This window comes from Crocodylus siamensis, chromosome 2 (assembly GCF_052110815.1).
Source record: "Crocodylus siamensis isolate JL-2025a chromosome 2, ASM5211081v1, whole genome shotgun sequence".
Taxonomy (NCBI): Eukaryota; Metazoa; Chordata; order Crocodylia; family Crocodylidae; genus Crocodylus; species Crocodylus siamensis.
Genome location: NC_143396.1, coordinates 127,951,967 through 127,979,913, shown reverse-complemented (window position 1 = coordinate 127,979,913; position 27,947 = coordinate 127,951,967). Strand labels below are relative to the sequence as shown.

At 44.9% G+C, this 27,947-nt stretch overlaps 1 protein-coding gene across 1 annotated transcript; it reads right to left on the bottom strand.

The window, feature by feature from the left end:
* Nucleotides 1–1,338: 1,338 nt before the first annotated feature.
* On the bottom strand, nucleotides 1,339–26,428 carry LOC149870769 (transmembrane protease serine 11B-like protein). Its single transcript, XM_090034745.1, has 9 exons — nucleotides 26,326–26,428; nucleotides 25,730–25,845; nucleotides 22,285–22,352; nucleotides 19,439–19,602; nucleotides 14,550–14,588; nucleotides 11,398–11,578; nucleotides 10,685–10,950; nucleotides 9,038–9,180; nucleotides 1,339–1,500 (listed from the first exon to the last, which is right to left on the bottom strand). Exons 1-9 carry the CDS (start codon nucleotides 26,423–26,425, stop codon nucleotides 1,339–1,341), a joined length of 1,239 nt encoding a protein of 412 aa, XP_089890871.1. The 5' UTR covers nucleotides 26,426–26,428.
* Nucleotides 26,429–27,947: the final 1,519 nt, after the last annotated feature.

The window sequence follows — 27,947 nt, the reverse complement described above, 5'->3', positions numbered from 1 at the left end:
GGGCTGAACAAACTGAGCAACATAAAACCAAGCCAACATAAAACCAAGCCCCAAAAACCATAAAACCATATCAGAACGTGTGCTACATGGGCTGGAGGTCATTGTATTGTATGACAGAAAGTCATCAAAGGTGTGTATTAAAGTGTCAGTGTCTTATTGCTACATCATATGGAGAATATGATGCACCCTGAAGTTCTGGCCCTTCACTGAGACCTTTACTGTATATAGAGATCTTTTGACTTGGGTGAGACTTCATACAAGTGGACCTTCCAAAGCTGAAGTCCTAGTGTTGGTCCTGGATGAGGTAGCTGCTGGCTGGTTGCACCGGACTGGATGTAGCTGTCAGTGATCTTGGCTGGCATTTCCTCTAATTTCTTTCTCTTCCGATCAAGTACGTAGGGGGGGGCCACTGAGTCTGTGACATGCTATATCCCTAGAAAGCGATAGCTCACCTCCTCACTGGGTATTGTTAAGGTGACACATATGCTCAGTGACTTGGGCTTGATTCTGCTGTTGAGTGGTGGGAAGGAGCTCAGCTCTGCTTAAGATTGGTGGATCTGGGCCACAAACTGGAGGGGTTTGGGTTTTTCAGAGCTTTAGTAATCAGATTTAGGTGGGAGAGCTGCAACCTCCATTCCAGTTCAGTGGCTGGCTGTGGGACACAGACTCATCTTTGCTTCCTGATGGCAGGATGGAAGAACGCTTTCCTGTGTCAGAGCTTCAATGTTTCTTTGACTAATGAGGTTTTTTTCTAGGTCTCATTTAATTTTCACAGTTCTGACAGGCTTTCAGTGCCAGGGGTCACCTTCTGTTTCTGGAGGAGTGCAACAGTCTAACACCCATGGCTGCTGGTTCTCCACCAGCTCTGTGGTGAAGCAGTGCAGGCACTCAGCAGCTAGAGAGAAATACACTGTATTGAATTGCAACCAGACAGGCAATTAGAAAACTGCATTCATGGCTCCCTCAAGGGGAACTTCTTACTTGATTTAAAATAAAACAAAACAGTAGCCAAAACAACTGATCACAACAGACAGCAAGTAGCAGCGTTAGTAGAAACCTGGATTATTCTTCAGTGTCTGTTGGGAATGTATTTTTTTTTAAAGTGGCAAAGTCAGATGGAAGGGTTTGACTCTTTGCAATATATTCTGAGAGTGTATGTTCCTCTCCAGTGGTAGGCTACGGTTATTCAGAGCTCTGCCTCCTCTCTGAATTTACTGGCATTAGGAAGACCACAAGTGAATCCAACAGCAATCCAAAGGGCAACAAGACCTATGTACATTAAATAATATTTTGGTATTACAGGCTTGCATAGTCCTGCAGTTTCACTCACTTGGGATTTTACAGGCCAGTTTTTGAAGTAATCCAGTCCCGATAATAAGTCACTTGAGTGTAGACTCCGGGCTTGTTTGGTTTGGCACATTCATCTCCCCAGCTCACAATTCCCACAAGGTACCAGATGCCTCTAGAATCTGGAGTAACCAGTGGCCCACCAGAGTCACCCTGCAAGGTGAGAGAGAAAGAGATGTAATTCAGCCAACAGGAACTGATAGCAAACTGGTGGATTAACCTGGATACTAGAGCAGCTGTCAAACCTAACCATTTGAATTCCATTAAGAGGAAAAGTAGCATTGCATTTGAGAACAAGCCTGCAGGTGGCTAAGTTATTTCTGGTATTTGCACACAACTTTGAAAGAAAAAAAGTACTATGTTCTCTAGCCTTAAAGTATGAAGGATGGGCAGTGCCAATAAAGGGCATATATAATATGTCCTTCTGACCATAAGTGGTGTTGTCCTTTGGTGAAGTCCAAAAGACCCCATTTGCTGCACACAGGCAAGTCCCAGCTGTTTGTATCCACCCACTGCTGCCCTGGCAGCTTCTATATCATACAAACACAATGAGCGCTATCAATGGCACTCACCAACACTTTAATGGGAGACAGCCCAATTTCTATACACTAAAAAAAGCTTTGGCATGAAACCTAGGAATCCATTAAAAGCCACTTTTATTTTAGCCTCAATACAGATTTAGGATCAATGTCTTTCAAAGCTGTATGCTCCTAAATCCAGGCTCCTATATTCTTACCTAGCCAAGTAAATATGCAGCTGGATTTGCAAGAGTGCCAGCACCCAAACAACTCCTACTGACTTTTAGAGGGGCAACTGGATGATCAGGTGCCCTGAGTAAGGGCTAGGAACCTAAATTTAGGCACACAGCTTTGATAATCTTAACCTTTTGCCCATGGACTTTCTTCATAAGCTTTTGCATCTGTGAAAAAGGCATAATAATTTTTCCTAAGATAGTTTATAAGAGCATCTAGAAGATTAGAAGTGCTAGGTATCATTTAATTGTCATAATTATCTAAACTGAGTACATTTAGGTGAAATAAAATGTATCATCTCAAAGCAGTCAACCAGTCTGCAGAGTTCACTGCTGCAGACAGTCTGAGAAAGTCAAGTGCTTTAGATGGAAGTATGAAAGGATTGGGGGGGGTGTACAAAAGATGCTTTTTTTGCCATTTAAAGTGCTTTATCACCATGACTTAACAGGACTGCATGGCCTTGCAGAACTTTAAAAATGGGTACAGCACTTTAAATCAACCCTTGTTAAATGAGATATTAAATTTGAAGTGCTGTATTTTACAGCACTTCAGCAACCTACAGCATGTTAAATAATTTCTGTATGCTGGTCAAATTTCTGACCATTGGAGAAGCCCCAGGAGGCTGTGAAATGGCCCCTGCCTCCTAGCCTGAAAAGTGCAGGGAGGCTTACAGCCCCTCCCTCCCCCCACCAAACACTGTACTTCTGTCATGTTTAGGAGTACTGGAACTTTATAGTGCTATAAAAAGTGCCCTAAATTACAGTGCTGTAAAATGTGCATGGAGCACTTCTGTGATTTTATGACTAGCAGTAAAATTTGTTGCTTTAAAATTTATGAATGCTTTAAAGATGGTAAACTCTTCTCATCTCAAGTCTGATTACCTGCAATGGCCAGGAACAAATGGTTTCTCAGGTATGGTATTATCAGATCAGATGGCATATAATTAGTGAAGCTGAGGGAACTCAGGATTTTCTTATGCAATTACAAACTTACTAGATATTAGAAAGTCAATTACTTGAGCTAGCTGCATCCAGAACCCCTTTGTAATATCAAACTGTTCAGTGCACGAAATGCACCTTTAGTGAACTTTTACACAGATAGCATGCATATACAGTTTTCCATGTATAGATTATTGCAATTTTTCCTAAGTTATTAAACTGTTCTTTCTCTTTTAGTCATCATCAGTAGCACTTATACCACATGCCCCACAGGTTGGTGGCATGCTCTGTGTTCCTATAACTGAATGGTTCAAATAATTGACTTTCTACTGTACATTTTGTAGACTGAAAGTCCTTTGGAATTTTCATAGACATTAGGGCTGGAAGGGACCTTGGGAGATCATTGAATCCAGCCCCCTGCCCAAAGGGCAGGAAGTCAGCTGGGGTCATAGGATCCCAGCAAGATAAGCATCCAATTTACTCTTGAAGGTGTTCAGTGTAGGGGCTTGAACCACCTCTGCTGGCAGACTGTTCCAGACCTTGGGGGCTCGGACAGTAAAGAAATTCTTCCTTATGTCCAGCCTGAAACGGTCTTGCAGGAGTTTGTGACCGTTCGACCTCGTCATCCCTTGGGGCGCTCTGGTGAACAAACGTTCCCCCAGATCCTGGTGGTCACCCCTAATAAACTTATAGGTGGCCATCAGATCACCCCTGAGCCTGTGCTTTTCCAGGCTAAAGAGTCCCATGGCTCTCAGCCTGTCATCGTAAGATCTGTTTTCCTGACCTCTGATCATGTGCGTGGCTCTCCTCTGGACTCTCTCAAGCTTCTCCACATCCTTTTTGAATTGTGGAGCCCAAAACTGGAAGCAGTACTCCAGCTGCAGCCTCACCAAGGCCGAGTACAAGGGGAGAATGACGTCCCAGGATTTGCTCGAGAAGCATCTATGGATGCAAGCCAGCGTTTTGGTTGCTTTATTAGCCGCAGCATCGCATTGCAGGCTCATGTTCATCTTGTGGTCAATGATGACCCCCAAGTCTCTTTCTTCTGTAGTGCTATCCAACGTAGCACTGCCAAGCCTGTAAGGGTGCTGCAGGTTTTTCCTCCCAAGGTGGAGAACCTTGCATTTTTTGGTGTTAAACACCATCAGGTTCTCGTCCGCCCATTTGCTGAGCTTGTCCAGGTCAGCCTGGATCACCCGCCTATCTTCTGGCGTGGATGCTTTGCCCCAAAGTTTGGTGTCATCGGCGAATTTGGCCAGTCCACTCCTGACTCCAATGTCCACATCGTTAATGAAGATGTTGAACAGGATGGGTCCCAGGACAGAGCTGTGAGGGACCCCACTGGTCACAGGGCACCACGATGAGTCACTGCCATCAATCACAACCCTCTGGGTCCGACCACGGAGCCAATTTCCCAGCCAGCGGATCATGGTGGAGCCAAGGCCACAACTGGCCAGTTTGGCCAAGAGGTGATCGTGGGATACCAGATCAAAAGCTTTTAAAGTCAAGATATATGACATCAATCTCTTCTCCCTTGTCTAGGTGATAGGTCACCTGGTCATAGAAGGAAATGAGATTGGTCAAACAAGACCTACCCGCAACAAACCCATGCTGGCTATCCCTTAGGATGTTAGCCTGGGCCAGTCCATCAAAGATGGCCTCCTTAATAAACTTTTCTAAGATCCTCCCCAGGATAGAAGTCAGGCTAATGGGCCTGTAGTTAGCCGGATCCACTCTCCTCCCTTTCTTGAAGATCGGCACCACATTGGCCTTCTTCCAGTCTTCGGGCACTACACCAGAGTGCCAGGAGTTTTCAAAGATCCGTGCCAGGGGATGGGTTATGACGCTCGCCAGCTCCTTGAGTACCCTGGGGTGCAGATTGTCAGGGCCAGCTGACTTGAAGGTATCCAGCTTCTCAAGGTGTTCCTTCACGAGGTCAGCATTTATGGAGGGTAGGGGATCCCCATCACCCGGATCTCCCTGTCCCATAGCAGGCATGGGTGTCCCATGGGACAGATGAAAGACTGACGCAAAGTACCTATTTAATAGGTTGGCTTTTTCCTGGGCGTCAGTTGTCAGTTGCCCCATCTGGTTTAGCAGGGATCCAACATTGCCCTTGCTTTTCCTCCGGCTCCCCACATATCTGAAAAAGGACTTTTTGTTGTCCTTGATGCTTGAAGCTAGTTAGAGTTCAGTTGCAGCCTTAGCTTTCCTGGTTTGCTCCCTGCAGGACCGGACCAGTGCAGAATAATCCTCCTTGGAGGTGAATCCCGTCCTCCATCCTTTGTAGGCTTTCCTTTTCAGCCGCAGGAGGTCTGCTAGGTCCCTAGAGAGCCAGGAGGGCTGCTGTGCCTTCTTGCTGCCTTTCCTCCATGTTGGAATAGATTTAGCTTGTGCTTTGAGGATTGCTTCCTTGAGAAGCAACCACTCTTCTTGAACTCCCCTCTCCCTGGGGTCACGGTCCCTGAGGGCCTGACCGACAAGCCTCTTGAGCTTGTCAAAGTCGGCTTTTCTGAAGTCAAGGACTTCTGTGTTGCTGACTGAGTTGCCAGGTTTACGGTGGATGGTGACGGTGATCAGCTCGTGGTCACTGTCACCCAGCTTCCCATCAATCACTAGGTCGCCGATTAGGTCATCCCCCGTAGCCAGTACCAGGTCGAGCAGCGCTTTGCCTCTCATTGGCCCATAGACTTCTTGAGTCTGGTAGAGGTCATCCATGCACGAGAGAAAGCTTTGCAACCGCTCAGATTTTGCTGAGTGATCTTCCCACGAGATGTCCAGGTAATTGAAGTCACCCATGACAACCAAGGTCCTGGAGCAAGCGGCCTCAGTCAGTTCCCGGGCGAACTCCTGGTCAAGCTCGGGACTTTGAGTGGGAGGTCTGTAGTAGACTCCCACCGTTGTGTCCCCTGTGCCCTATTCCCCATGAATTTTTACTCAGAGGGTCTCTAGCTGTCCATGCCGGTCGCCAACATCAGCTTGCAGGGACATGTAGCTTTCCTTCACATAGAGAGCTACACCCCCGCCCCTTTTGCCAACACGATCCCTCCTGTACAGGGTATAGCCCTCTATACCCGTGGTCCAGTCATGGGTGGAGTCCCACCAGGTCTCCGTTATCCCAATGACATCATAATTCTTTGCACTGAGCAGGAGGATGAGCTCCTCCTGCTTGTTGCCCAGGCTCCTGGCATTAGTGTACAGGCAGGCAAGTGTGCCCTTGGGGGCTCTTGCCTTGCCCACAGATTGTGCCAGGGCTGGGGCAGGGGTGGGCTCCCTTAAGTGCCTTAGTCTGCTGGCTTTGCAAGGGTCGCTCAGTGGGCCAGCAGTGGCAGTAGTCCCCCCATCCCCCAGCAGGCTTAGTTTAAAGCCCGGTGGAGCAGGTCAGCCAGCCTGGCTGAGAAGAGCCTCCTCCCCAGGGGAGAGAGGTGGAGGCCATCTCTTCCCAGCAGCTCGCTGCCTCTCTCGCCAAAGAGCGGGCTGTGGTCATGGAAGCCAAAGCCTTCCCGATGACACCAGCTCCGCAGTCTTTGGTTCACCGCGTGGATCCTCCTCTCCCTCCTCAGCCCATAGCCCGAGACTGGGAGGATGGACGAAAACACCACCTGAGCTTCCAGACCCCTAAGCCCCGCTCCCAACTCCCTGTAGCGCCTCATGACCTGGCTGGGGGTGCTCCGAGCCGTGTCATTGGTGCCCACGTGAATAAGGAGCATGGGGTAGTGGTCTGTGGGCCGGAGGAGCTGCGGAATCCTCTGCACAATGTCTTGGATGCGGGTCCCTGGGAAGCAGCAGACTTCCCAGGCTGAGGGGTCGGGGCGGCAGATTGCCCCCTCAGTGCCCCGCAGGATGGAGTCCCCCACAACAAACACCTTACGCTTTGACTTGGGGAGAGCGGGGCCAGTAGCTGCGGTCAAGCCTGGGTTGCTTGCGGGAGCTGGCAACTGAGCAGGCTCTGCTGGGGCTGCAAGAGGTGTGAACCTGTTGCTAAGCTCCGGCAAGGGAGGGGCCTTGGTGCGGCGGGCCTTAGGGCCCTTGACCACCTTGGTCCATGCCCCTGACTGGGCAGAGCGGGAGGTCCCAGACTCCTCCTTAGTCCTGGAGGGAGACGGTGCTCTACCCTGCGGCTCCCGGGGGAGAAGGGCCTGGCAGTAGGAGTCTATCTCCTGCTCGCAGTCCCTGATGGCACACAGTCTCTGGACTGTGGCCTGGAGCTCCTCCAGCTGGCACGCCAGAGACCCCAGTAGGGAGCAGACCCCGCAAGGGGAGGTGGCCATGCTCCCGGGCCCTAGAGCCTGAAAAAGGGACAGGCAGCCCCCGCAGCCAAGAGCCAGGGGCTCCGTCTGCGTGGAGCCCAGAACCATGGGCTCCGTCTGGGTGGCCGTCTCTAAGGTGCCTGATGGGGGGGCCGCAGAGCCCGAGGGGACCCTCGGGGTGCGGCGCGTGCCCATCCATGTCATGCCTCTGGTAGGCTGGCTGCGGCTGGGGCTGACTACTCTGGGAGTCGCAGGCAGGGTCTCGTGCCCTCCCGCACCCTCTCCTGCGCGAACTCCGCGCTAACTCGAGAGCCTGTTTACGCAGCCTGTTCGCGTGGCTCCGGTCGCGGGGCTCCCTGGGGGGCTGGGCCAAGTAGGGGCCTGGGCGGGGGCTTGACCCGGCCCTGCTCCATGCAGCAGCCTCCTTCCAGGAAGCGAGGAGTTAACCCCTTCCCACCACGAGCCCACTTACCTCCGGCTGTGCTGGGGGTCGGCAGGGGGCTCCGCGGCTGCTGAGGGGGTGTCTGCGGGGCTTCGGGGGAGCAGCGGGCTTCACCCGCGTGTCTCTCACTGCTCCGGAGCCTAATTGATGGGCAGGTACGGGGGTGTGTGTGTGTGTGTGTGTGTGTGTGTGTGTGTGTGTGTGTGTGTGTGTGTGTGTGGGGTGTGTGTGTGTGTGTGTGTGTGTGTGTGTGTGTGTGTGTGTGTGTGTGTGTGTGTGTGTGTGTGTGTGTGTGTGTGTGTGTGTGTGTGTGTGTGTGTGTGTGTGTGTGTGTGTGTGTGTGTGTGTGTGTGTGTGTGTGTGGTGCATGGCCCAACAGGGCCATCTCTTGTCTGGGGCCCTGGATACCTCCATGATACCAGTACCATAATACTAATAAAGTGATGTGACAAAGCACTGAAGCATTAGCTTAACTGCTCTAATTTAAATCAGAGAGATGGTTGCTGCAAAGTTAGAGCAGCACTAATATCCTTTCACCCTGCATGCATACAAAGCTAACAGCTGGAGCTGATCCAGCGCAGGTGCTTCTACCCCATCATATAATGCATCCCAGGGAGAAAGTGCACAGGAAAGGGATCAACAATGTTGCTCAGGCATGAAGAACAATGAAGGCTCCACTAAGTCATAGGCCATTTTGCTGTGTCAGATGGGAAAGTCTATAAGTATCTTCAGTAGATTATATCTATGCATGTCCATCTCAGACTCATGCCTAGGAAACATTCACATCATACCTTCACATATACCAACACTTTCTCTCATATTACATATAAATATCCTGCAGAGAGCCAGATCCTCAGCTGGTGAAAATCAGTATAAGACCAAGAGAAGTCAAAAGAGCTATGCTAGCTTACGCTGCCAAGAATTTGCTGTGTATCATTTTGTTTGCAACTGTCTGAGATATGTCCCATTTCTTTACTGTGGCACATGGCCTCTGATGTGGTCTCTTACTTATATCTTAACATCATCCCTGATCTCCACAACTAAGAGCTTATTCTGATTATTACCTTTGGAGAAGTAACTATTACTTACTCTAAAATTAACTCTTAAAAGCCTCCCCCTTCAGCCCACCTCCTGTCCCTAGCATTCAGGGTTCTGTGAATCAGTACTATGAGCTGGATCTGGATTTGTTAGCGGGATCCTATTAAAATCTATATGTCTGGAGAAGACCGGAAACAGGGAATGCCATTATTTCAGATACACTCATCAGCTCTCACTCAGACTAGTTCTCAATGTTGTGATAAGACTTACCTGACATGCATCTATTTTCCCCTCCAAGTATCCTGCACACACCATCCCATGTATTATGGCTCCATTGTATACTTCCTTGCTGTTGCAGGTATTAGTGCCAATGATTTTCACTTCTGCTTGCCGTAGTTGATTAACGCTTTGACCTGCCATGAAAAAGTGGCTTTAGAACTTACAGTTGGAATCTATTAGCCAAGGAAAGTGAGAAACAAGTAGCCAGGCTCTCAAAAAAAACTCACTGGCCATATAGGCACCTAGGTGAGGTGGCTGGATTGATGCTATGGGAAGATCATAACTTTTTCTTTTTGCTTCTCCATCTTCCTTCTCCAACAAGATGCCGTAGATAAACCCTCCCCATTACTTTTTTTAGCTTCACTTATTTAACATTAAGAGAAAGGGATTTCTTGTGCCTGTTAAATGCAGAGGTCTCAGTTAACTTCATTAACTGTAGGAAGTTAATGAATATTAGTAATATCCTCAGGAAGGGCCAAGGAGTCAATCAGAACATGAGCTTGGACAATCTAAGTACACAGCAAGAGATTAGCATTGAAATGCAGGTTTGGCCTCCAGTACAGCCAAATTCATAAACACACTCTTAGGTTTAAATAAGTGCCTAAGTCCCATTGACATCAGTATGACTTCAAATTAAGCATGTGCTTCTGTGCTAAATTGGGGCCTGAATTAGCTGAATTGCAACCAGACAGAAATTAAAGGATGAAAACATCTATGGTAAGTCAACATACAGTTTACAGACACTAGGTTCTCAAGAGCTTATACCAAATAGGAATGCAAAAGAAAAAGCAAAGAATAGAGGTCAGCAGCTGAGGGAATGAATGAAATCTGCTCAGTCATTGTAACGGCAGAAGGAGCAATGAGCCAGAGTCCTTTCTTGTTCCTGTACAAGCAGTCTGCAGGTCTATCATGTTATGAACCACGCTGAAAAGCCAGATAAAATGTCATGTCATGGGATGAGCCAACTGGTGTATTATGTTCAAATATTAAGCTTTGCTGTCACATCAACAGAAGGCAACAGAATTTAGGAGGGAGGGAGGTAGCTATGTCAACCTGAACTCACGCAGAAAGCACAGTAAATTTGCACCTTCTAAATGAACTAAAACAGCGATGTATAGCATACGCTTTCTTAAGCAGTGGGTTTTTGAAGATATCACCAGGCAGCACCTGAAGAAGTAAGCCTGATGATTATAAAACCTTATGCTATGCATTTCTGCTTTGGTCAGTCTAGAAGGTGCAAATCTAACTTGTCTTCTGACAGAATTATAGGCCAGACAGGACAATTATGATCACCTAAGTGTCTGACCCCCTGTGCTGACCAGGTCATAGATTTCTACCTGATGGTCCCTGCATGGAAAGGAATAATTCTGTCCTACCAAATAAGTAACTACCATAGATACAAGAGTTAGTGGTTGAGCTGAAACATCCCATTCAGAAAGACATCCCACCCTGATTGAAAAAAAATTGCAAGAGATGATCAATTTACCATTGCTCCTGGTGGGCTGCCTTAGTAGCTAATGAGCCACCAGGCCAATGAAATAAATAATGGTTTCATTTTGATGAGTGACTGAAAATGAATTAAAAATGTTAAACAGACAATGGGAGTTTTCTTTGGAAGGCAGGGAGACAGACACTCACCATCCTCCCTCAAAGCTCCCCATCCTGTGACAAAACAGCTGGTGTTCTCCGGAAACACCTGCGATGATTCTGGGAGGCAGACACTGTGTATTTCACTTGTGAAGCTCAGAGGAGTGGCGAGCTTCATGACAGCAATGTCATACTCGTGGTTATAAAGATAATTAGCATATCGTTCATGAACAATAATGCTGTGGATGGATCTTCTCTCTTTAGGAGGTCTTCTCACAGTCCCAAAGCTGGCAGTCCACAAACGAGGGTCCTTCACTCTAAGAGAGATTTGAGGTTAAGCTGGCAACATGCAGAGCCATATTTTTAAAAGGGCTCAGCTCCCAGGCAGGTGCCTAAATGCCACGATCAAATGCATCAGGGAAATGCCCAGAGCAGACAGGATGGTTAGAGCACTGCAGTGATGCAGGACCCACCTAGGGAGAAGTTACCAGCTGCTGTAAGGTCAGAACAGACCTGGGACCAGCACTGAGTGCTGAACTGGTACCCAGCAGCCCAAGTTCTGGAAGGACAGAAAAATAAAATATAGCCTTTGCCTTTGACCACCCATTTTGGGGCCCCCACCCCCGAGTCCAAAGCAACCAGATCAGAAGGTCAGGACTCTGGAACATTTAGCAGTCCAGTTTTGGTTCCAAATATCACAGGGTCTAAGGAGTGAGACTGTGCATGGTTCCTTGTGGCCATATCTCTCAGAGCTGGGGACTTACCCTCTGAAGCAGTGTGCTGCTGTTACAAGCCATGTGTTGCTGATGATTGATGCGCCACAGCGATGCACGCCATTCAGCTGAATGCTGGCCTGCCATGGCCACTCCCCAGCCTGGGCAAGCCGGCCCCCTGTTATTCTTGCTACTCCCACAGATGACACCATCTGTGTTCGTGTCCCGCAGCCTGCCAAAGAAAGGGTTGGCCTAACTTCTCTGAGTTGGAAAAAAACAAGCATTTCTTTTTTGAAGGCCCCCAGCATGGTACACAGAAATAGGTGCTGGCATTTTGTTATATTACGGTCCTTATAAAAGAACAATTTAAGGATAAATTTAGGATAAACAAAAGGTTAGGGAAAATACCATAACACTTGGCATTCAACCACAGTCACACAGGATGAGACCTTATATGTTCACATGCACACCACTCTGTAGCTAAAAAGGGCCCTGGCATCAGCTGTGTCCTAGGATTCAAAGCCTGACTTTTCCTTTGGAGATTGCTGGCACCATGAGTGGAAGTGTTATTAACAGTGTTTAGATGCTGCACTGTCATTCCACTGTTGGTAGGAAACCCTCCAGGAAACTGGGGGGACCTGGATTGAACAATGACAATTGGGCCAATTCCCTGCTGTTGCCAGGGGAGTATGTCTGTCACTGTGAGAAGGAATGAGCCTGAGTTCAGCAGAAGCTTCATCAGTTGCTTCTGCAAGTGGGTGCCTGTCAGGTGCTAAGAAGGCTGAGGCTGCTGGAGGTGAGGCCACAGAGAGGACCAGAGTACATGTTGGAGGCAAAGAGGACTTCAGCATGTTAGCACCTTCCAGGGTTCCCATCTGACTCTGTCTGATATGTTGGGGAGCACTGCTGCATTGACAAATGTTATACTCTGACTTTTGAGAGGTGTTCCAAGTGTGACTGGACAGTGTCCAGCACCTTAGGAGCTTAGGAGCACCTTAGGAGCTCTGGCCTGAGTAAGCAGAATCAAGGCCAGCATGAACTGTACAAACACAGACCTTCATGGCTGGGCTTTCAGTGGAGTTCAGCTCCCATTTTAAGCAACTAAATGAAGAGGCTGGATTTTGGAGCACCCACTGAGATCTATGAGAACTGCTAGCAACAGAGCTCTGGTGAAAAGGCAGCCATCAGCATCTGCCTGGGACACAGAACCAAGATTGACTCAAAGCCAACGCCTTCTGTCATTCTTAATGGGACATTCAGAAGAGGAGCTCAGGGAATCCAGGCTTGTTTTCTCTTACTAGATGCTGATGGTTTGTGATAAGATCCACGGAGCAAATCTTGTAATTGTCTGCAGATCTGAGGCAGCCAGCTCTGTCCAGGATGAACACTGTCCAGTCACACTTGGAACACCTCTCAAAAGTCAGAGTATAACATTTGTCAATGCAGCAGTGCTCCCCAACATATCAGACAGAGTCAGATGGGAACCAAGGCATCCTGGATGCCATAGCTAAGAGCTGAAAGATTTCAGTGATTTAGTGATGCTGTTGTCTGTCAAAATCAGTGTAAAAATGAAAGTCTGAGGATGATGGGAGATAGACCCTCCCTCAGCTGGCTGACCAACATAGTTGGTAACTGTTGCCAAACCCCACCAGGAAATAAAACAAATTAGGTGCATGTAGAAAAGAAGGTGAACATACAGCTGCTGTAGCCAGTTTCAGCTACCCAAGGGAGTACTGTCATGGGCCAACACAGTCATCTGAAGCAGCAAGGAACAGCTGCATTCCACTGTGGGGATGAAGCTGGATCATCCAAGGTCCAGGTAGGCAGGGAGATGGTTTCTGACTGCTTTTGAGAAAGGCTATGCAAGCAATTCCAATTTTGGCATTCAAGACATACCAGCAGGTGGCATGTGCCTCTATATATTTGTATAGGCACAACAAAAGCCCTTCTTCTCCCTCTCTCTCCTCACCAAAGCATGGTATTTTTTCCTAAATGGAAGCTAAAACTCACTGAATCAGTGCACAGACGCCTTAATGAGCTTTTTTAGCAAGCCAACACCCTACATACAAAACAAAACAAATTGCGGGGAATGGGGAAACCCTTTACAACCCAGCAGAGAAATATATAAGCAAGGTGCGAAGCAACCAGGCACCACCTCTCATCTCAGCCGAATAGGTAGAGTCACTGGTCATTTCAGCTTCAGTGCAGCATGTTCAATAGTGACATGGCCTAACAGCTTAGGCAGGAAGACAGGCAACTTAGGCAGGTGACATGATCCTGAGCAATTCTGGTATAAATATAACCAAGTACATGGGGTGTTGGCTTCATAAAAAGCTCGTTGAGGCTGCTGTGCACTGATTCAGTGAGCTTTAGCTTCCATTTAGGCAAAAATACCATAAATTGCAAGTGAATACAGAGGTACATTTCTTATACAAGAAATCAGGGAATTGAATTCTTAAGTTCTTGAGTCACTGGATACAAATGATGCAGGTTACATCTGTCACCAAAAGAGTTCATGATCTTCCTTCCCATGAGTATTAAAGCCTTGAATGTGCTTGGATACCATTATTAAACTCTGTAGTATGACTGCATCTTCAAATAATAGGGCTTGGGGGCGCTAATAGTATCAGCTTCAAAGGACTTTTGAGGTATGTTCTTATTGCAATTGGTATTATGCAATGCCTGGAAGTCCAACCTCAGACTGGGGCCCAGCTATGCAAATACAGTTTTCAGCTCGTATCGGAGACACAGGCAAAGTGTAAGATAAAAGCAGTATATACAGTTATCCACATTCAACTAAGAAAGCGAGAACAGTTAATACAGCAATCTAGCAGAGACCTAATCACACAATTATCTTTTAAAGTTGGGATGTAAGATCCACGGTGAGCACCCTTGAAAGCCTGACTCTACCTTTTGGTAAAGAGTATGGGTCATTCACTAAAGCTGAGGTGAGCTCCAATGTGGACAATGACTCACCCCACAATCAGCCAGTGTAGAATCCTGTTAGCAATGCAAAACCAGCACAGCTCTGAGAAAGTAAACTGGATAATTTTCTGACTTGTGCATCATCCACAGCATAGTCACTTTGAAAATCATCTTTATCTTAGCACCCTGAACACATCAAGAAATCATCAAGACTCAATAACTGTGGAACCCCACAATGCCACATCCCCCAGCATCATTAAGAAATCACTCGTACTTACAGTTGTTGAGAAGGTTTTCACCACTTTCCCTTTTGACTCCTGAAATAAAAACAAAATGAAACATGGTTAGCACCTGCTTCTGGCCACAGTGGATTTCCTTTCAGTCCTGTCATGCATAAATAAACTCTGGCTGGATGCATCACAGAGTTCACAGATATGCAGTGATTAATTCTGGGGAGCGGGGAGGCATTGCTTACACATACACAGATATTTCCCCAAACTGGTCTAACTATCTTCCTATTTGGTCTCTAACAGAACTAATAACAAGATACATTCATCTGTATTGCTTATATATTCGTGACTTATTGTTTAATATATGTTTTAAAGCCTGCATGATTAGGAAGCCATTAGTTGGTTAATTGGCAAGTATAACCTGCTTGATTAGTCAATAGCCAGTGTCTGTACCCTGCTTGCAGTTAAGAAGCCTTGCTGAGAGGCTTTAAGAGATTTTAAACTCAACTGATAGCTGATTGCATTACAAAGGACAACACCATTGGCAGGGAAGGAGAGTTCTTGCAGAAACTAATGATATTTCTTACCTCATTTAATAGACTAAAAGAATAGCAGAGAAAATATTATTAGAATCTTATTTTATGGAATAAGAAACCATATGTGAGGAGATATATATATATATATATATATATATATATATATATATATATATTGCTGTCTTCTTTGACTATAACAATGACCAAGAAGGTATACTGGGTTCATCCCCAATAGGCTATTATGGGACCCTCTAGCAGCCTTTTCAAGGGCTATTCTTCACTTTAGTTCACCAGGGCAATGCCCTGTCTTTGCCTCCCACACCTGATGTTGATTAATATAACTTTGGGAAGCAACTCTCAGACTACCAGAGTGACTTCACTCTGCCTTGTTCATCATTGGGCCACCTCTGTCTGGCCCAATCTTTGACAAACTCTTACTATTTGCAAGGAAAGAAAGAAAATCATATGCAAAGGATGTAAATATTTCTGTCCTTCTTGACTAGACTAGGAGAGATAAGGCCAGATTCAGAACTGGGGGATTTATGTTGAAATCTCTAACAGGAATGTTGTATGTTCATCAGATCAAGTCAGAGAAGACTCCTCAAGTCTGAGGGGAGAGAAGGGACACCAGGTAGACAAGCTGGAGGAATCACCAGTGAATATCAAGAAAATACGTTTCAGTAGGAGTGTCTACACTAGTCACTTAACTGTGCACAAGACTAATGCACAATGCAGCAAAGTGTCACTGGCTACATGTGCACACCATTTACTATGCAGTAAATCAGTCTACTGAGTAGTTAGCTACTACCTGTAAATACAGGTAGAAAACTAACTGTGCAGTAGATACTGTGCAGTGATGCACTTGTAGATGCTGACTGAGAGCAAATTCACTCCCAGTCAACCCCAACATCAGGGGGCCAGAGGGGATGGGGAACTCCCTAGGTCCTGGCACCGCTTAGCCCCTGGCTCCCTGCAGAAGCTGAGTAATGCCGCAACAAGGTAGCTCTCTGCCCTCACCTGGGAGCTTCTGGGGCAGCTCCCAGCCAGTCCCTGGCTGGACAGAGGTTTCCCTGAGCAGCTGGGGGCTGGCTAGGAGCTGTCTCCCAGAAGCAGAACAGCTCCTGGCCATGCCCCCAGCTGCTCAGGTATTTCCCCACCCATCTGGTGGCTGACTGGGAGCTGCCCCAGAAGTGGGACAGCTCTTATCCAGCACCTCGCTGTGCAGGGAAGCCCCTCTGGGCTTATACCCCTGTGCATGGGGCTGGGAAAGCTCTGCAGCGGCAGCTATCTCCCTGCTTCATGCACATCAGGACCCCTCCCAATGTGCAGGGGGCAAGGAAACAGCTGCTGGTGCAGCCAGATGAGTTCTTCTAGTCTGGTACACATCAGGACAAGCCCCCTTGTTCTCTGCCAGCCCCTGTACTAGCAGCCTGGGGGATCCCAGAGCTCCTGCTGGCTGCTTCAGGGAGCCAAAGCAGGGTAGAAACAGCCCTATACTGGGATGTTCCTGTTGGGAACTGATTTTCTCCCAGTAGGGAGCATGTGTAGATGTGCTCCCAGGGAAGGCTTACTGTACAGTATTTTAGTGCACAGTAAGCCTTTATAGCATTAATAGCATGTGTCTATGCACCCAGTAGCAAGAAGAACTACTGAAAATACTGCTCCAGGTGAAAAGGTAGATGTCAGTGATTTCAGACATTATTTCTTTGTATTTTTCTTCCAAACTTAACAGGTTCTTTTTCTTCTTTTCTCACATGTTCTTCTGTCTAATATGATAAATCTGTTGCGTTTTGAGTGATTTCAAGTCAGCTGACAACTACAAGCATTCCTTTCCCACAGAGATAGCAGGTCCCTAATATTTCACAAACTGGGGCTAAATGCCCAGTAAGCTCACAGGGTTTCCTCTACTGAGCTGCAAGGTCTGGTCAGGAACTAGGGATACTCAGATTTTCTGGGGGTGAAGTTAGCCCAGGGCCAAAAGCTAGTCTGTACCTTGAAGATATGCAGCAGAACAGTGGGGGAAAATTAGGGGACAGGTGTCACCCTGACAGTTTGTCACAGGGTGTTGCTGGGCTTGTGGTATTAAAGCAGGATAGATAAATAGATAGATAGATAGATAGATAGATAGATAGATAGATAGATAGATAGATAGATAAGTCTTTAAGGTACAAATCTACCCTGCCTTCAGATCAACGCAGTCAACTAGGTCTCTCTGCTACTGGTATGAAAACACAGCAGTGGTAATGCCTTACCACTGTAAGGCTAAACAGTTAGCAGCAGGCCATTTGGGAGCTCAGTCAGATACAGAAACAATAAAGACATGCAAGTAATCACTTATTTTGACTGGGCTTCAAGATTGATCGTGGATTGAGCATGTGCCTGATCAAAAGCAATTCCCCAAAGGCAGCTACTGCTCAGAACTGGTGCACAAACTTAGTTGATGAGTTTGGCATAAAACCCTAAATGGATCTATTCAGATCAAATGAGGCTGGCACCTCTGCCAAAAGTACATCTTTACAAACCTATATCAACAGCTACCCATTTATTCCTTGTAGACACTTTACATTAGAATCATAACAAAGTAATGGAAAGGCACTGCTATTTACTCCCTTGCATATGCTGGAGAAGAGGGATAAGTGACTGCATAACAGGCAGCAAATCTAACATTAACCAAACGATTTTTTCACATGGTGTATAATTAGCTGGTGACATCAGCATGGCATCACCAAGACTAGAAATTTAGAAGAATAGAGGAAAGAGTTAACCCAGTATACGGACAATGAGACCATCCATGAGTAAATTAAAGAGAGAAAGAGGTACAGGGGATATAAGCACTTCTCAATCAGGGTTTAACAAACTGCTAGAGCCTTGGGGTTAGGAAGGAGCCTCCCATAAAAGAGATTGTTCCATAAAGTGCCCCACCCCTTTGGGGCAGCCGATATTGCTGGAGACATGCCGCACTAGATGCATGCTCCATGAGATACAGTGCAATAATTCTGATATTCCTTTAAACTGCTCAATATAGCCAGGATAATTACCTTATCATTACGCACATGTAGAACAGGACTGCCAAGAATTGAAAGTTGTCTGCAGCATTTTTCAGCCATAAAACTAGTCAAATTATGTCTCAGGAGTTGCAGTTTTAAAAAGTAATCATTGACTATAATTGGACTGTTAAATTCTGACATGTCAATGCAATTAGTTATTTTAAAAACAGCCATGCTGGTGCCTCACCTAATCATTATAGAAGGAACATAATTGCCCTTGTAAGCAATTAGTTAAAAGGCTCCATAGGGGAGCATGACCAACAAGCTCAAAAGATCTTGTGCAAGATCAGAGTGTAGATGCACTGGGTGGGGGACCTTGCCATCTGCTCTCCCAGTGGAGTTCCCAGCTCCTCCAGTCTGCAAAACAAGCTTTTTTTCTAAGGAGGGCCACAGGGAAATCCTTGTAAATGATGTCCTACTTTGCTCCTACAAATGTCAAACTTGATTAGCGGAGCCAAGCGAAGGAAGGAGAACCTGTTTGCAGAAAACCACTGAGTGGGAAAAGCCCAGAAGTCAGCTAGCATGAAGTCTGACATAATGCCCCTGCATTGTCACAGCAATTCCTGAAGCTTCCACAAACCATCTCGTCTTTCTATGGCTGCAGAGGGCAATGTCGATAATGCTGTAGAGCCATCAGTGAGCCATATGCCACCTACGTGCATGCTACAGGTTAACCAGCCCTGATGTATCAGATAAGTCTTCTTTTACAGATGATTGTGCTTGGAGACAGAAGGGTTTTGTGCCCTATTGGAGCACAGTGGTGGTAAGCAATCAGACATTGCAGGAGAACATTACAATCTAAGGGTGGGGACAGATGGCGTTTGAAGTGTTTCAGAAAGGAAAAGTTTCAGCTGTGGACAGATACATAGCCTCTGATTGTACTCATCCCCTGCTGGTGTCGTGTTCCCCAGCCCTCAGTTACCCTGCTGGTCAGTGCAGCTCTTAAGGTGACCTAAGTGTGACCCTTTTCCAAATATTCCTGCATTAATGTTCTTGAAGGATTAAAAGCAGGTGGCAGAACGCTTTGAAATTTAGGGACACTGAGACATCCTTTGCCAGTGTAAATGAGTGCATACTGGTATACCAGTTGGGAATCTGGCCCATTGACTTGAATGGTGCTCCAGCTGGTGTAAATCAGCACTGATCTGATCTGCATGAGTCTGCCCCACTTCTAGTTACAGTGTCCAGGATTTCAGCCAAGGAAGAGATCACAGCTACTCATGTTATTTTGAGAAGAAGGAAGGAAGGAAGGAAGGAAGAACTCATATTTTGCACAGCCAAATGAAACATGCTGCCCCAAGAGAGGAAGAGTTTTAGGAACAATCATGGTACAAATTAAGCCTCAGATACTTGCTTGTGAGTTTGAAACTAGACGGATCAATTTCCAAGGACCCAGTGTATGTCTTCATCTGCTTAAACAGAACCTTGTTGACTCGCTCCTGGTTTCCTGTCTGGCTATCAGCTGAGACGAACTCAAACATCAACACAACCTGTGCCACCACTCCTGTAGAGTCTGGGCTGCAAAATGACAAGACAGAAAAAAAGTAATTGACAGGTATTCCTTTTTGCCTTTGGTGCCTACTTAGTTTTCATTATTTCCTCAAGTCCAGACCCAAGGGCTGACAGCCTGATACATAATGGTGAAAGAAAGGATGAAAACATTTCAGCAGGTAACAGGAGGTTTCATCTGCACTAGTTTCTGCTAGCAAAACTGTTCATGGGAGATCAGAAGAATCCTTCCATTAGCAAAGAAAGAAGCAAAGTATGGGGGCAACTCCATGTGGTGCACCATTAGGTGCAACTCCATGCAAGTCATCATCAGTAGGTAACCAACAATGGCTGCACCAAGAGATTCATGACCAAACTTTTTAGCAAAGCCAGAAGTTCCTCATTAAGGAACCCTGGCCATCAATTAAATACTTCCTTCTGAGCCCCATTATGAGCCCTTTGAAATTATCAAATCATAGAAAATTAGGGTTGGAAGGACCTCAGGAGGCCATCTAGTCCACCCCCACCATCCACCCTCTCCCCCCCCACTCAAGGCAGGACTATTTCCAACTAAATCAGTCCAGCCAGGACTCTGTCAAACCCAGACCATAAAAATCTCTAAGGATGGAGATTTCACCACCTCTCCAGGTAACCTTTTCCAGTGCTTCACCACCCTCCTAATGTGACAGTTTTTCCCAAAATCCAATCTAAATTTCCCTTGCTGCAACTTGAAATGTCCAGCCTCCACCTCAAACACTTTGAAATAAAAATGTTTTTGGCATTCTTCCACCAGCCCAGTTTTTCCTTTTTTAGCTAACCTTATTAAAGTCTTGGCTCCATTAGAATCATAGGATCTAGAGATGAGAAAAACCAGTTTCACCCAGATGGCCAAAAGATCTCATTGTCCAACAGCTTCAGTGTAGGTATCTATTTATTCACATGACTTTTCTTTATGTCCCCCCCAGCACCACAGTATCCAAGCACAACACCATCTAATATATTTATCCTTACTATATACACTGGGGAAAGAATATGCTATGCCCCCTTTTTATGTAACAGATACAGGGAGGGTAAATAGCAATACCGGGAGCCTCTGGTGGAGCAGAGTGCCTAGATCACCTAAGGTCCTAAACCAGTGCCTTCACTTCAAGACAGCACCCTTCCTCTCAGAAGTCAGTACAGGGTAAAACTACCCTTTCATGCTGTTGTAGCACAGGGAACAGGTCAGCATTCAGAAACATAAGGCAAAGTTGCTATTCTCAACTCCATCTTAGAAAAAATCAATTCTTCTGTAACCATGGCAGCACGACAAGACAGAAAAGAGAGTAATTGACAAGTTTACCTATTTGCCTTTGGTGCCTCCTTAGTTTTCATTATTTCCTCAAGTCCAGACCCAAGGGCTGACAGTCTGATACATAATAGTGAAAGAAAGGATGAACACATTTCAGCAGGAAACGGGTTTCACCTGCACTAGGTCATACTAGCAAAACTGTTCATGTAAAATCAGAAGAATCCTCCCATGAGCAAGGAAAGAAGCAAAGTATGGGGGCAACTCCATGTGGTGCACCATTAGGTGCAACTCCATGCAAGTCATCATCAGTGGGAAACCAACAATGGCTGCAACAAGAGATCCATAACCAAAAGTTTTAGCGAAGCCAGAAGCTTCTCATTAAGAAACCCTGGCCATCAATTAAAATACTTCATTCTGAGCCCTTTGAAATCATCAAATCATAGAAAATTAGGGTTGGAAGGACCTCAGGAGGCCATCTAGTCCACCCCCACCATCCACCCCCCGACTCAAGGCAGGACTATCCCCAACTAGATCAGTCCAGCCAGGACTCTGTCAGAAATGGACCTTTAAAACCTCCAAGTATGGAGATTTCAGCACCTCTCTAGGTAACCCATTCCAGTGTTTTCCAGTGCTTCACCACCCTCCTAGTGAAAAAGGTTTTCCTAATATCCAACCTTAATTTCCCTTGCTGCAACTTAAAATGTCCAGCCTCCACCTCAAACACTTTGAAATAAAAATGTTTTTGGCATTCTTCCACCAGCCCAGTTTTTCCTTTTTTAGCTAACCTTATTAAAGTCTTGGCTGCGTTAGAATCATTGGATCTAGAGATGAGAAAAACCAGTTTCACCTAGATGGCCAAAAGATCTCATTGTCCAACAGCTTCAGTGTAGGCATCTATTTATTCACATGACCTTTCTTTCTGTCCCCCCAGCACCACAGTATCCAAGCACAACACCATCTAATATATTTATCCTTACTATATACACTGGGGAAAGAATATGCTATGCCCCCTTTTTATGTAACAGATACAGGGAGGGTAAATAGCAATACCAGGAGCCTCTGGTGAAGCAGAGTGCCTAGATCACCTAAGGTCCTAAACCAGTGCCTTCACTTCAAGACAGCACCCTTCCTCTCAGAAGTCAGTACAGGGTAAAACTACCCTTTCATGCTGTTGTAGCACAGGGAACAGGTCAGCATTCAGAAACATAAGGCAAAGTTGCTATTCTCAACTCCATCTTAGAAGAAATCAATTCTTCTGTAACCACAGCAACACAGAGGCAGAGCAACACAGAAACAAGGCCTCATCATCTTGCTATGCTCAGCATCCTCCCAGAGTGAAAATTTAGCTACACATCCTGTGTTGTTCAAGGGGTAGGAGGAGGTGGATGTTTCAGCCCATCTCCGCCTTTCATCTTACATACCTTAGACTGACCACATGGGATCTGATGTATCTGTCCTTTAAAAAGGAGGTTTCAAATGTCCTGGTAATCTGTTAAAGGGATAGAACATGTTATACAAACTTATGAATAGTAATATCACATTTTTATTATGAGATGCTGGGTTTTAGGAGTAACCAGAATGAAAGGCAACTGAACTCCTGTACTCCATCCATTTCTGAACATCCATATTTGGATTAACTGTGTTTTAAGCCCAAAGGAGTCATTAAATCATCTAGGTTGATATTTTACGCATCTCTGGTACCTTTACATTGTAAAGCATATTGACTAAAGCATAACGTCCAGAAAATCAGCCAGACTTGACTTGGTAAGCCAAGTGATCTACCATTTCCCTTGGGAGTTCTTTGTTTTTGTCTGTTTTTCTTTTTTTTTCCATTGGATAATCACCTTCACTTTTTAAAAACATGAACCTTATTTCTCATTTGAATTGTCAGGCTTCACTTTCCAGCAATTGGTTCTTGCTTGGCATTTCTCCATTTGATTAATGAGCCCTTTCATACTGAGCATTTCCTCCCTACAGAGGGACCCAATACTCTTTAATCAAGTCTCCTCTCAATCTTCTTTCTGGTAAGATGAACAGACTGGGGTCTAAGTCTCTTGCTCAGGAAAATGTTCTCCAGTTCTTGAATCATGCTGGTGACTCTGCCATACTTTGTTCAACCTGCTCCAATTGTTCAGCATTATCTTTAAAATCAGAGCACCAAACCACTGCCTCAGGGTATGAGCGCATGTCCATTTGGAGCCAGGTCGAAAGGGCAACATTTCCAAAGAGCAGCAGCTCTTATGTTCTCCTTATTGTTACTTGTAGGCAAGTTGGAAACAATACAAAGTCACAAAACTTCTCCACCTTTACCACTGCATGAAGCAGTGTTAAAGCTGAAGCAGTTTCTTTACCTTAGTCTAGTCCCCAGATTGTCAACAAGTAAGAATTAGGACACAGCAACCTTTGAATGGGCTCTGAATGTGCCTGGGTCCACACCCTCATATTCTAGTAGTGATCTCACCAAAGCAGTGTGTAGAGTTAAAATCACCTCTATTATTATGATTATAAAAGTCAACCTTTTTTCCTCTCCAGAACAACAGTAAAAATTGCATTCTAGTCATATGTGAAACTGACTTATCACAGTTCCCCAAAAATCCTGAAATTGTCCTTTCAGGTTTTTTTATGCATAAAAATAAAAATAACAAGTCTGGGGGTGGGGGTACAGATGCACGGGAGTGGGGGTTTTGAGTTTTTCTCTCAGTGTTTTCTGTGCATTTAGCTCTCTGGGCCCCTTCCTTGGTTACTTGACTCTGCTGTGAGATTCTGTAAGGGAAACAGCACTTTGAGGGCTTTATCTATTAGATATCAACTCTTATTCAGAGAAAAAGTTGTTTTACCTGAAATTCAACCTGAAAATGTGGGATAACTTGTAATCAGATCATTGCTATATTATATCACTGCAATATATAATGGAAACATTTAAAATGTTCCCCACTAGAAAACATTTTCATTCAATGCTGGTTCCCTGTTGATAGCACTTTTTGAGACGATCAGTCAACCAGTTTTTAATCTATTTAATATGTGCTTTAGTATTCTCTCTGCTTTTCAACAGAATATTCTGCGTTTTTCAAAACAAAATATCTTGTGGTAATAAGTTAACAACTCAACCTCCCCTCCCCAAAAAAATTAAATAAACAACAACCCCAAAAATCAAGTGTATTACATCGATGCAGTTTTTGATATCCATCTAGGAATGTGTGCCTACCATTTTGTTACTGATATACTTAAGCCATGACAGACAGAACACTTAGAGCATTCAAAGTGCAGTTTAAAATGCAGTTTAAAATTAAACCAGTGTAAAACAAGCAGAAGTCTTAGAAAAATGTGTCTGGAAGCATTAGGTACCATTTAATTTCATTTAATTTTATAACATTCTGTCTCTTTAGCTTCCCTTATCTTGTTTTTTTTCATTATCGTAACATTATAATATATTGCTTGCCAACTTGTTTCCCCTTTACCATTTGTTATATACTGCTATGTATTTTCCAGTTTCTGGCTTCACTTCACACCTGAATCAGGCTGAGCTTTTAGTCAGCTTTTACTGACCTCTTTTTTCATTTTGGAATGACAGGTTTTGGGCCATCTAATAGACTCTTTTTAGAAATGAACTCCCACTTTCCATTGACTTTCTGTCAAAATATCTCCTCCCAGTCAGTTTCATTCATGATTTTCCTTAGTTTTGGAAATTTGGCCCTTCTGAAGCACCAAGTAATTCTATTTCCTGAGAGAGTTTTTGGTTTGTTCAGGTTAAATCTAATCAGATCATAAACACTGGCTTCTAGGCAAACATCAGCTTCCAGTTCCATGACTAACTCATCTTCTTTTTAATCAAAGCAGTGTCTAAAGGAAGCCCTGTGTGCTAGATACAACACCCTGGTTATTAGAAAGCTCTCTCTGTTTTAGAAACTCTAGCGATGATAGATTACAGGCTGCATGAATGTCACCCAACTGAAGACTTCCATAACACTATTCTTCTTTCTGTGCATTAGACAGTGGCTTATGGAAGTGCTCATCCTGTTCTCTAGTTTAATTTGGTGGTCTATACTGCCACTTGGGGTTTGAAAATTAGCACATTGGTCCATACACATTCAAGGCTGCAAAATTCTGAGTTATCACCAAACTCTAGAACATGTGCTGGTATCTTTTAAAAATCCTGAAGATACCAGACACTAAAGCAGAGTCTCATCCATGCAATGCATGTGCTCTACCACTGAGTTATTTCTCCTTTGCTAAGAAGAGAACACAACTGTTGGTCAGTGGTTGCAGCACTCGCCTGGGCTGTAGAAAACCCAGGCTCGATGAACACCCTCCCCTAATAGTCAAATTGATAGTGATTTCAATGGAAGGTTGATGATGCCTCAATATTTCTGAGAATCTGGGCCTCTTTTGTGCCATTTGTACATGGGGGAATAATATGAGAACCAACCTACTTTACAGAGGTTTTGTGAGGATAAAAACATTGCAAAAACTGTGAGGCATTCAGATATACTCATGTTGAGGGCCACATAAGTAGGTATCCTCCTTTCAGAGACAGAATATCATTTTTTCTGCCCGAGGATGTTACAGACTTTAATTAACTCTTGTGGCATCCCTGACAAGGGAGGGAATTATCATCCTCATCCTCATTTCATCCATTAGGAAAGTAAAGAACAAAGGGTTTGTTCTGTGCAAGGTTATACACTAAGCAAACAGCAGAAACAGGATTTAAAACATGAATTTTCTGAGAGTCAGTTCAGTTCTTTGCTCAGAGAATCACTTTTCCCGCTGGTACTGAGCATTCAGGCATGGGGCATAACTGCACCTCAGTCTTACTTCCAGTCACACTCTCAGAACACTCTATGGTGAAGAAGAGAAGTTTTGATTTACCAATCTCTCGATCTCTGAGCTCAGATGTCTAAATTCTTCTGAGGTTTGTTTTTCAAAGTCGGGGTGGTACTGGCGATTAGTGATTTTAAATTTCGCAGTGTAATAGTGTTTCTCTTCTAGAGAGGAGGAGACAAAAGGAAAGATCAATACCTAATTACCTTTTGGAATTAAAAGGTCCCTGGTTCAGGTCCCATAGAAAACCCAACTCCAAGTCATAAATACATAAAATACTAATGTGTATGCATAGATATTCAGTGGATGGGAGTAAGCAGTCCTCTGTATCATTTAGGCAACTGATCATTGTCCACTCTGCCTGGACCTCATCACAGATAGCCAAATGACACAGAAACAGAAGAGACTGGGACTTTGAATTTATACTTCAGACAAGCTAGCATGCCTTAAAATGTTCTTAGGGAACTTTTAATTAAATTCTTAACTAATATGGGACAGAAAAGGGGTCCAAAGTGTGTCCTAATGGGTGTTCTCCACACTGGACTGAATTTTATCTTTGGAACATAACATGAAGAATGCAGTACTGAATCCCCAGCAACACTTACAGCACTTTTGTGTGGGGATCACAAGATTGTTGCACCTACCGTTGCTCAGAAAAAACACAAGCAGACCAATGACAAGTGCCAGAAATGCCAATACTGAGAGAACAATAAGGGCTATCTTCCATGGCTCCAGATGCTTCATTTGTGTGTCCGAGTGGGTCAGCCTTGGAAAGGGTGGAAAAAAAATAGATTTTTTAATACATAAGACAATGAGTATCGAGTCAAATGGTTTGCATGCCTGCTGTCACACAGATTTATACTGGCCAGAGATCTGAACCTAACAGAGTTACATAGATTTACATCAAAAATCTGTTTATTTGACCCAAGTAGAACTGTGATGATTTACCTAGTCATTGGTTTAGCTCCTTTACTCCCATGGAATTACATCAGCCAGCAATCAGGCCCAATCTTTTCCACTTTCCTCTCAGAAGAGGCATCAGTGATACTGTGCATCCAAGGCCAAAATGGTACACAGAGCATTTCCACTCCCAGAGCTAGAGACAGTTCCAGGAGTCTGCATCTCCACTCACAGAAGTGTTCTAGATGATAATGTTGAACCCAAAGGGCAGACAGGAAAGGCTGGTTTCTGCAACAGAGTCTTCAGGCCACTCATGCATATTAATCACTTTTCTAACTATGTTTTTTAATTAAGTGCACCTTTGAATGGCATTTCAGCATGTGCCATGTTCACTCTGGTCTTTGGTCTTTTTCAGAATAATGTCCAACTGATTGCCATGGACATGACTACATGGCCCAAACTCAAGCAAGTATTAAGAAGACATAGGAAGGTCATGCGGCACAGCTGGAAACTTTTAGTTAAGTTCAGTTAGATCAGAGGATTCACACCTATAACATGGGCTTGCTGATCTCATCACTGGAGGTCACAGGAGGTCCCAAAAATAGCAAAATAACTGCCTTTTACACCCTAGGGCTTAGAAACACACAAGGGGTTGCAGGGATGGTGTGTAGAGAATCTTGCCCACTTGTCCCATTTCACTCTAGTTAAGATACCAAATTGGGGTCCTCCTAATATAAAAGGCAGGTATATCTGGACAGGTATGAGGACCCCTTGTACCTCTACAAAATTGGGCCCAGGCAAGATTGCAGCTTTCCCAGTACCCTTAGTGATACAAATCACTGTGGGTAGCATATGGGGCCATGCCTCATCAGTGAACAAACACAACCAACTGCAGACAGAGGAGCAAGCAGCTCCAAGAAGGGAGTTGCAGCTCCCTTGAAAAATCACCTTTAATGATTTTAATTGAGGAAGTTATGTTGCACCCACAGAGAGCAGCGGCCTTATTTGGCATCCTCTCATGAAGACACAGGATAATCTAGTTCATGAGCTTATCAAAGGTTCCCTTGTAGGGAGGTTTAAAGTGCCTGAGAAAAAAATGGCTTCAGACATTTCAAAATTAATCCCAACCCCAGAGGAAAAAAAAATCATCCAAAAGAGGAAGCTAGTCACAGGATAATAGCCTTTGGGACTGATTAAGAGCAAGAGCAAATTGATCATTATTTAGCATTTGGCTCTATCATTATTTAGCACTTGTCTTGTGTTAGCCACTAGGCTCAGGACCCTGTTGTGCTATGTGATATATAAATGCAGAACAAAAAGATGCTTAAGTGCAATGTTACCTGTGAAATCCCCTCCCTACCTAGTG

What these genes read in the sequence shown, in the direction of transcription:
- LOC149870769 (XM_090034745.1), bottom strand. Translation starts at nt 26,425, where the DNA reads ATGAAGCATCTGGAGCCATGGAAGATAGCCCTTATTGTTCTCTCAGTA. An exon ending in TCCCATGTGGTCAGTCTAAG is followed by an intron (nt 19,603 to 22,284) that starts GTATGTAAGATG and finishes GTCATTTTGCAG; the next exon opens with CCCAGACTCTACAGGAGTGG. An exon ending in GCAGCACACTGCTTCAGAGG is followed by an intron (nt 10,951 to 11,397) that starts GTAAGTCCCCAG and finishes AATCTCTCTTAG; the next exon opens with AGTGAAGGACCCTCGTTTGT.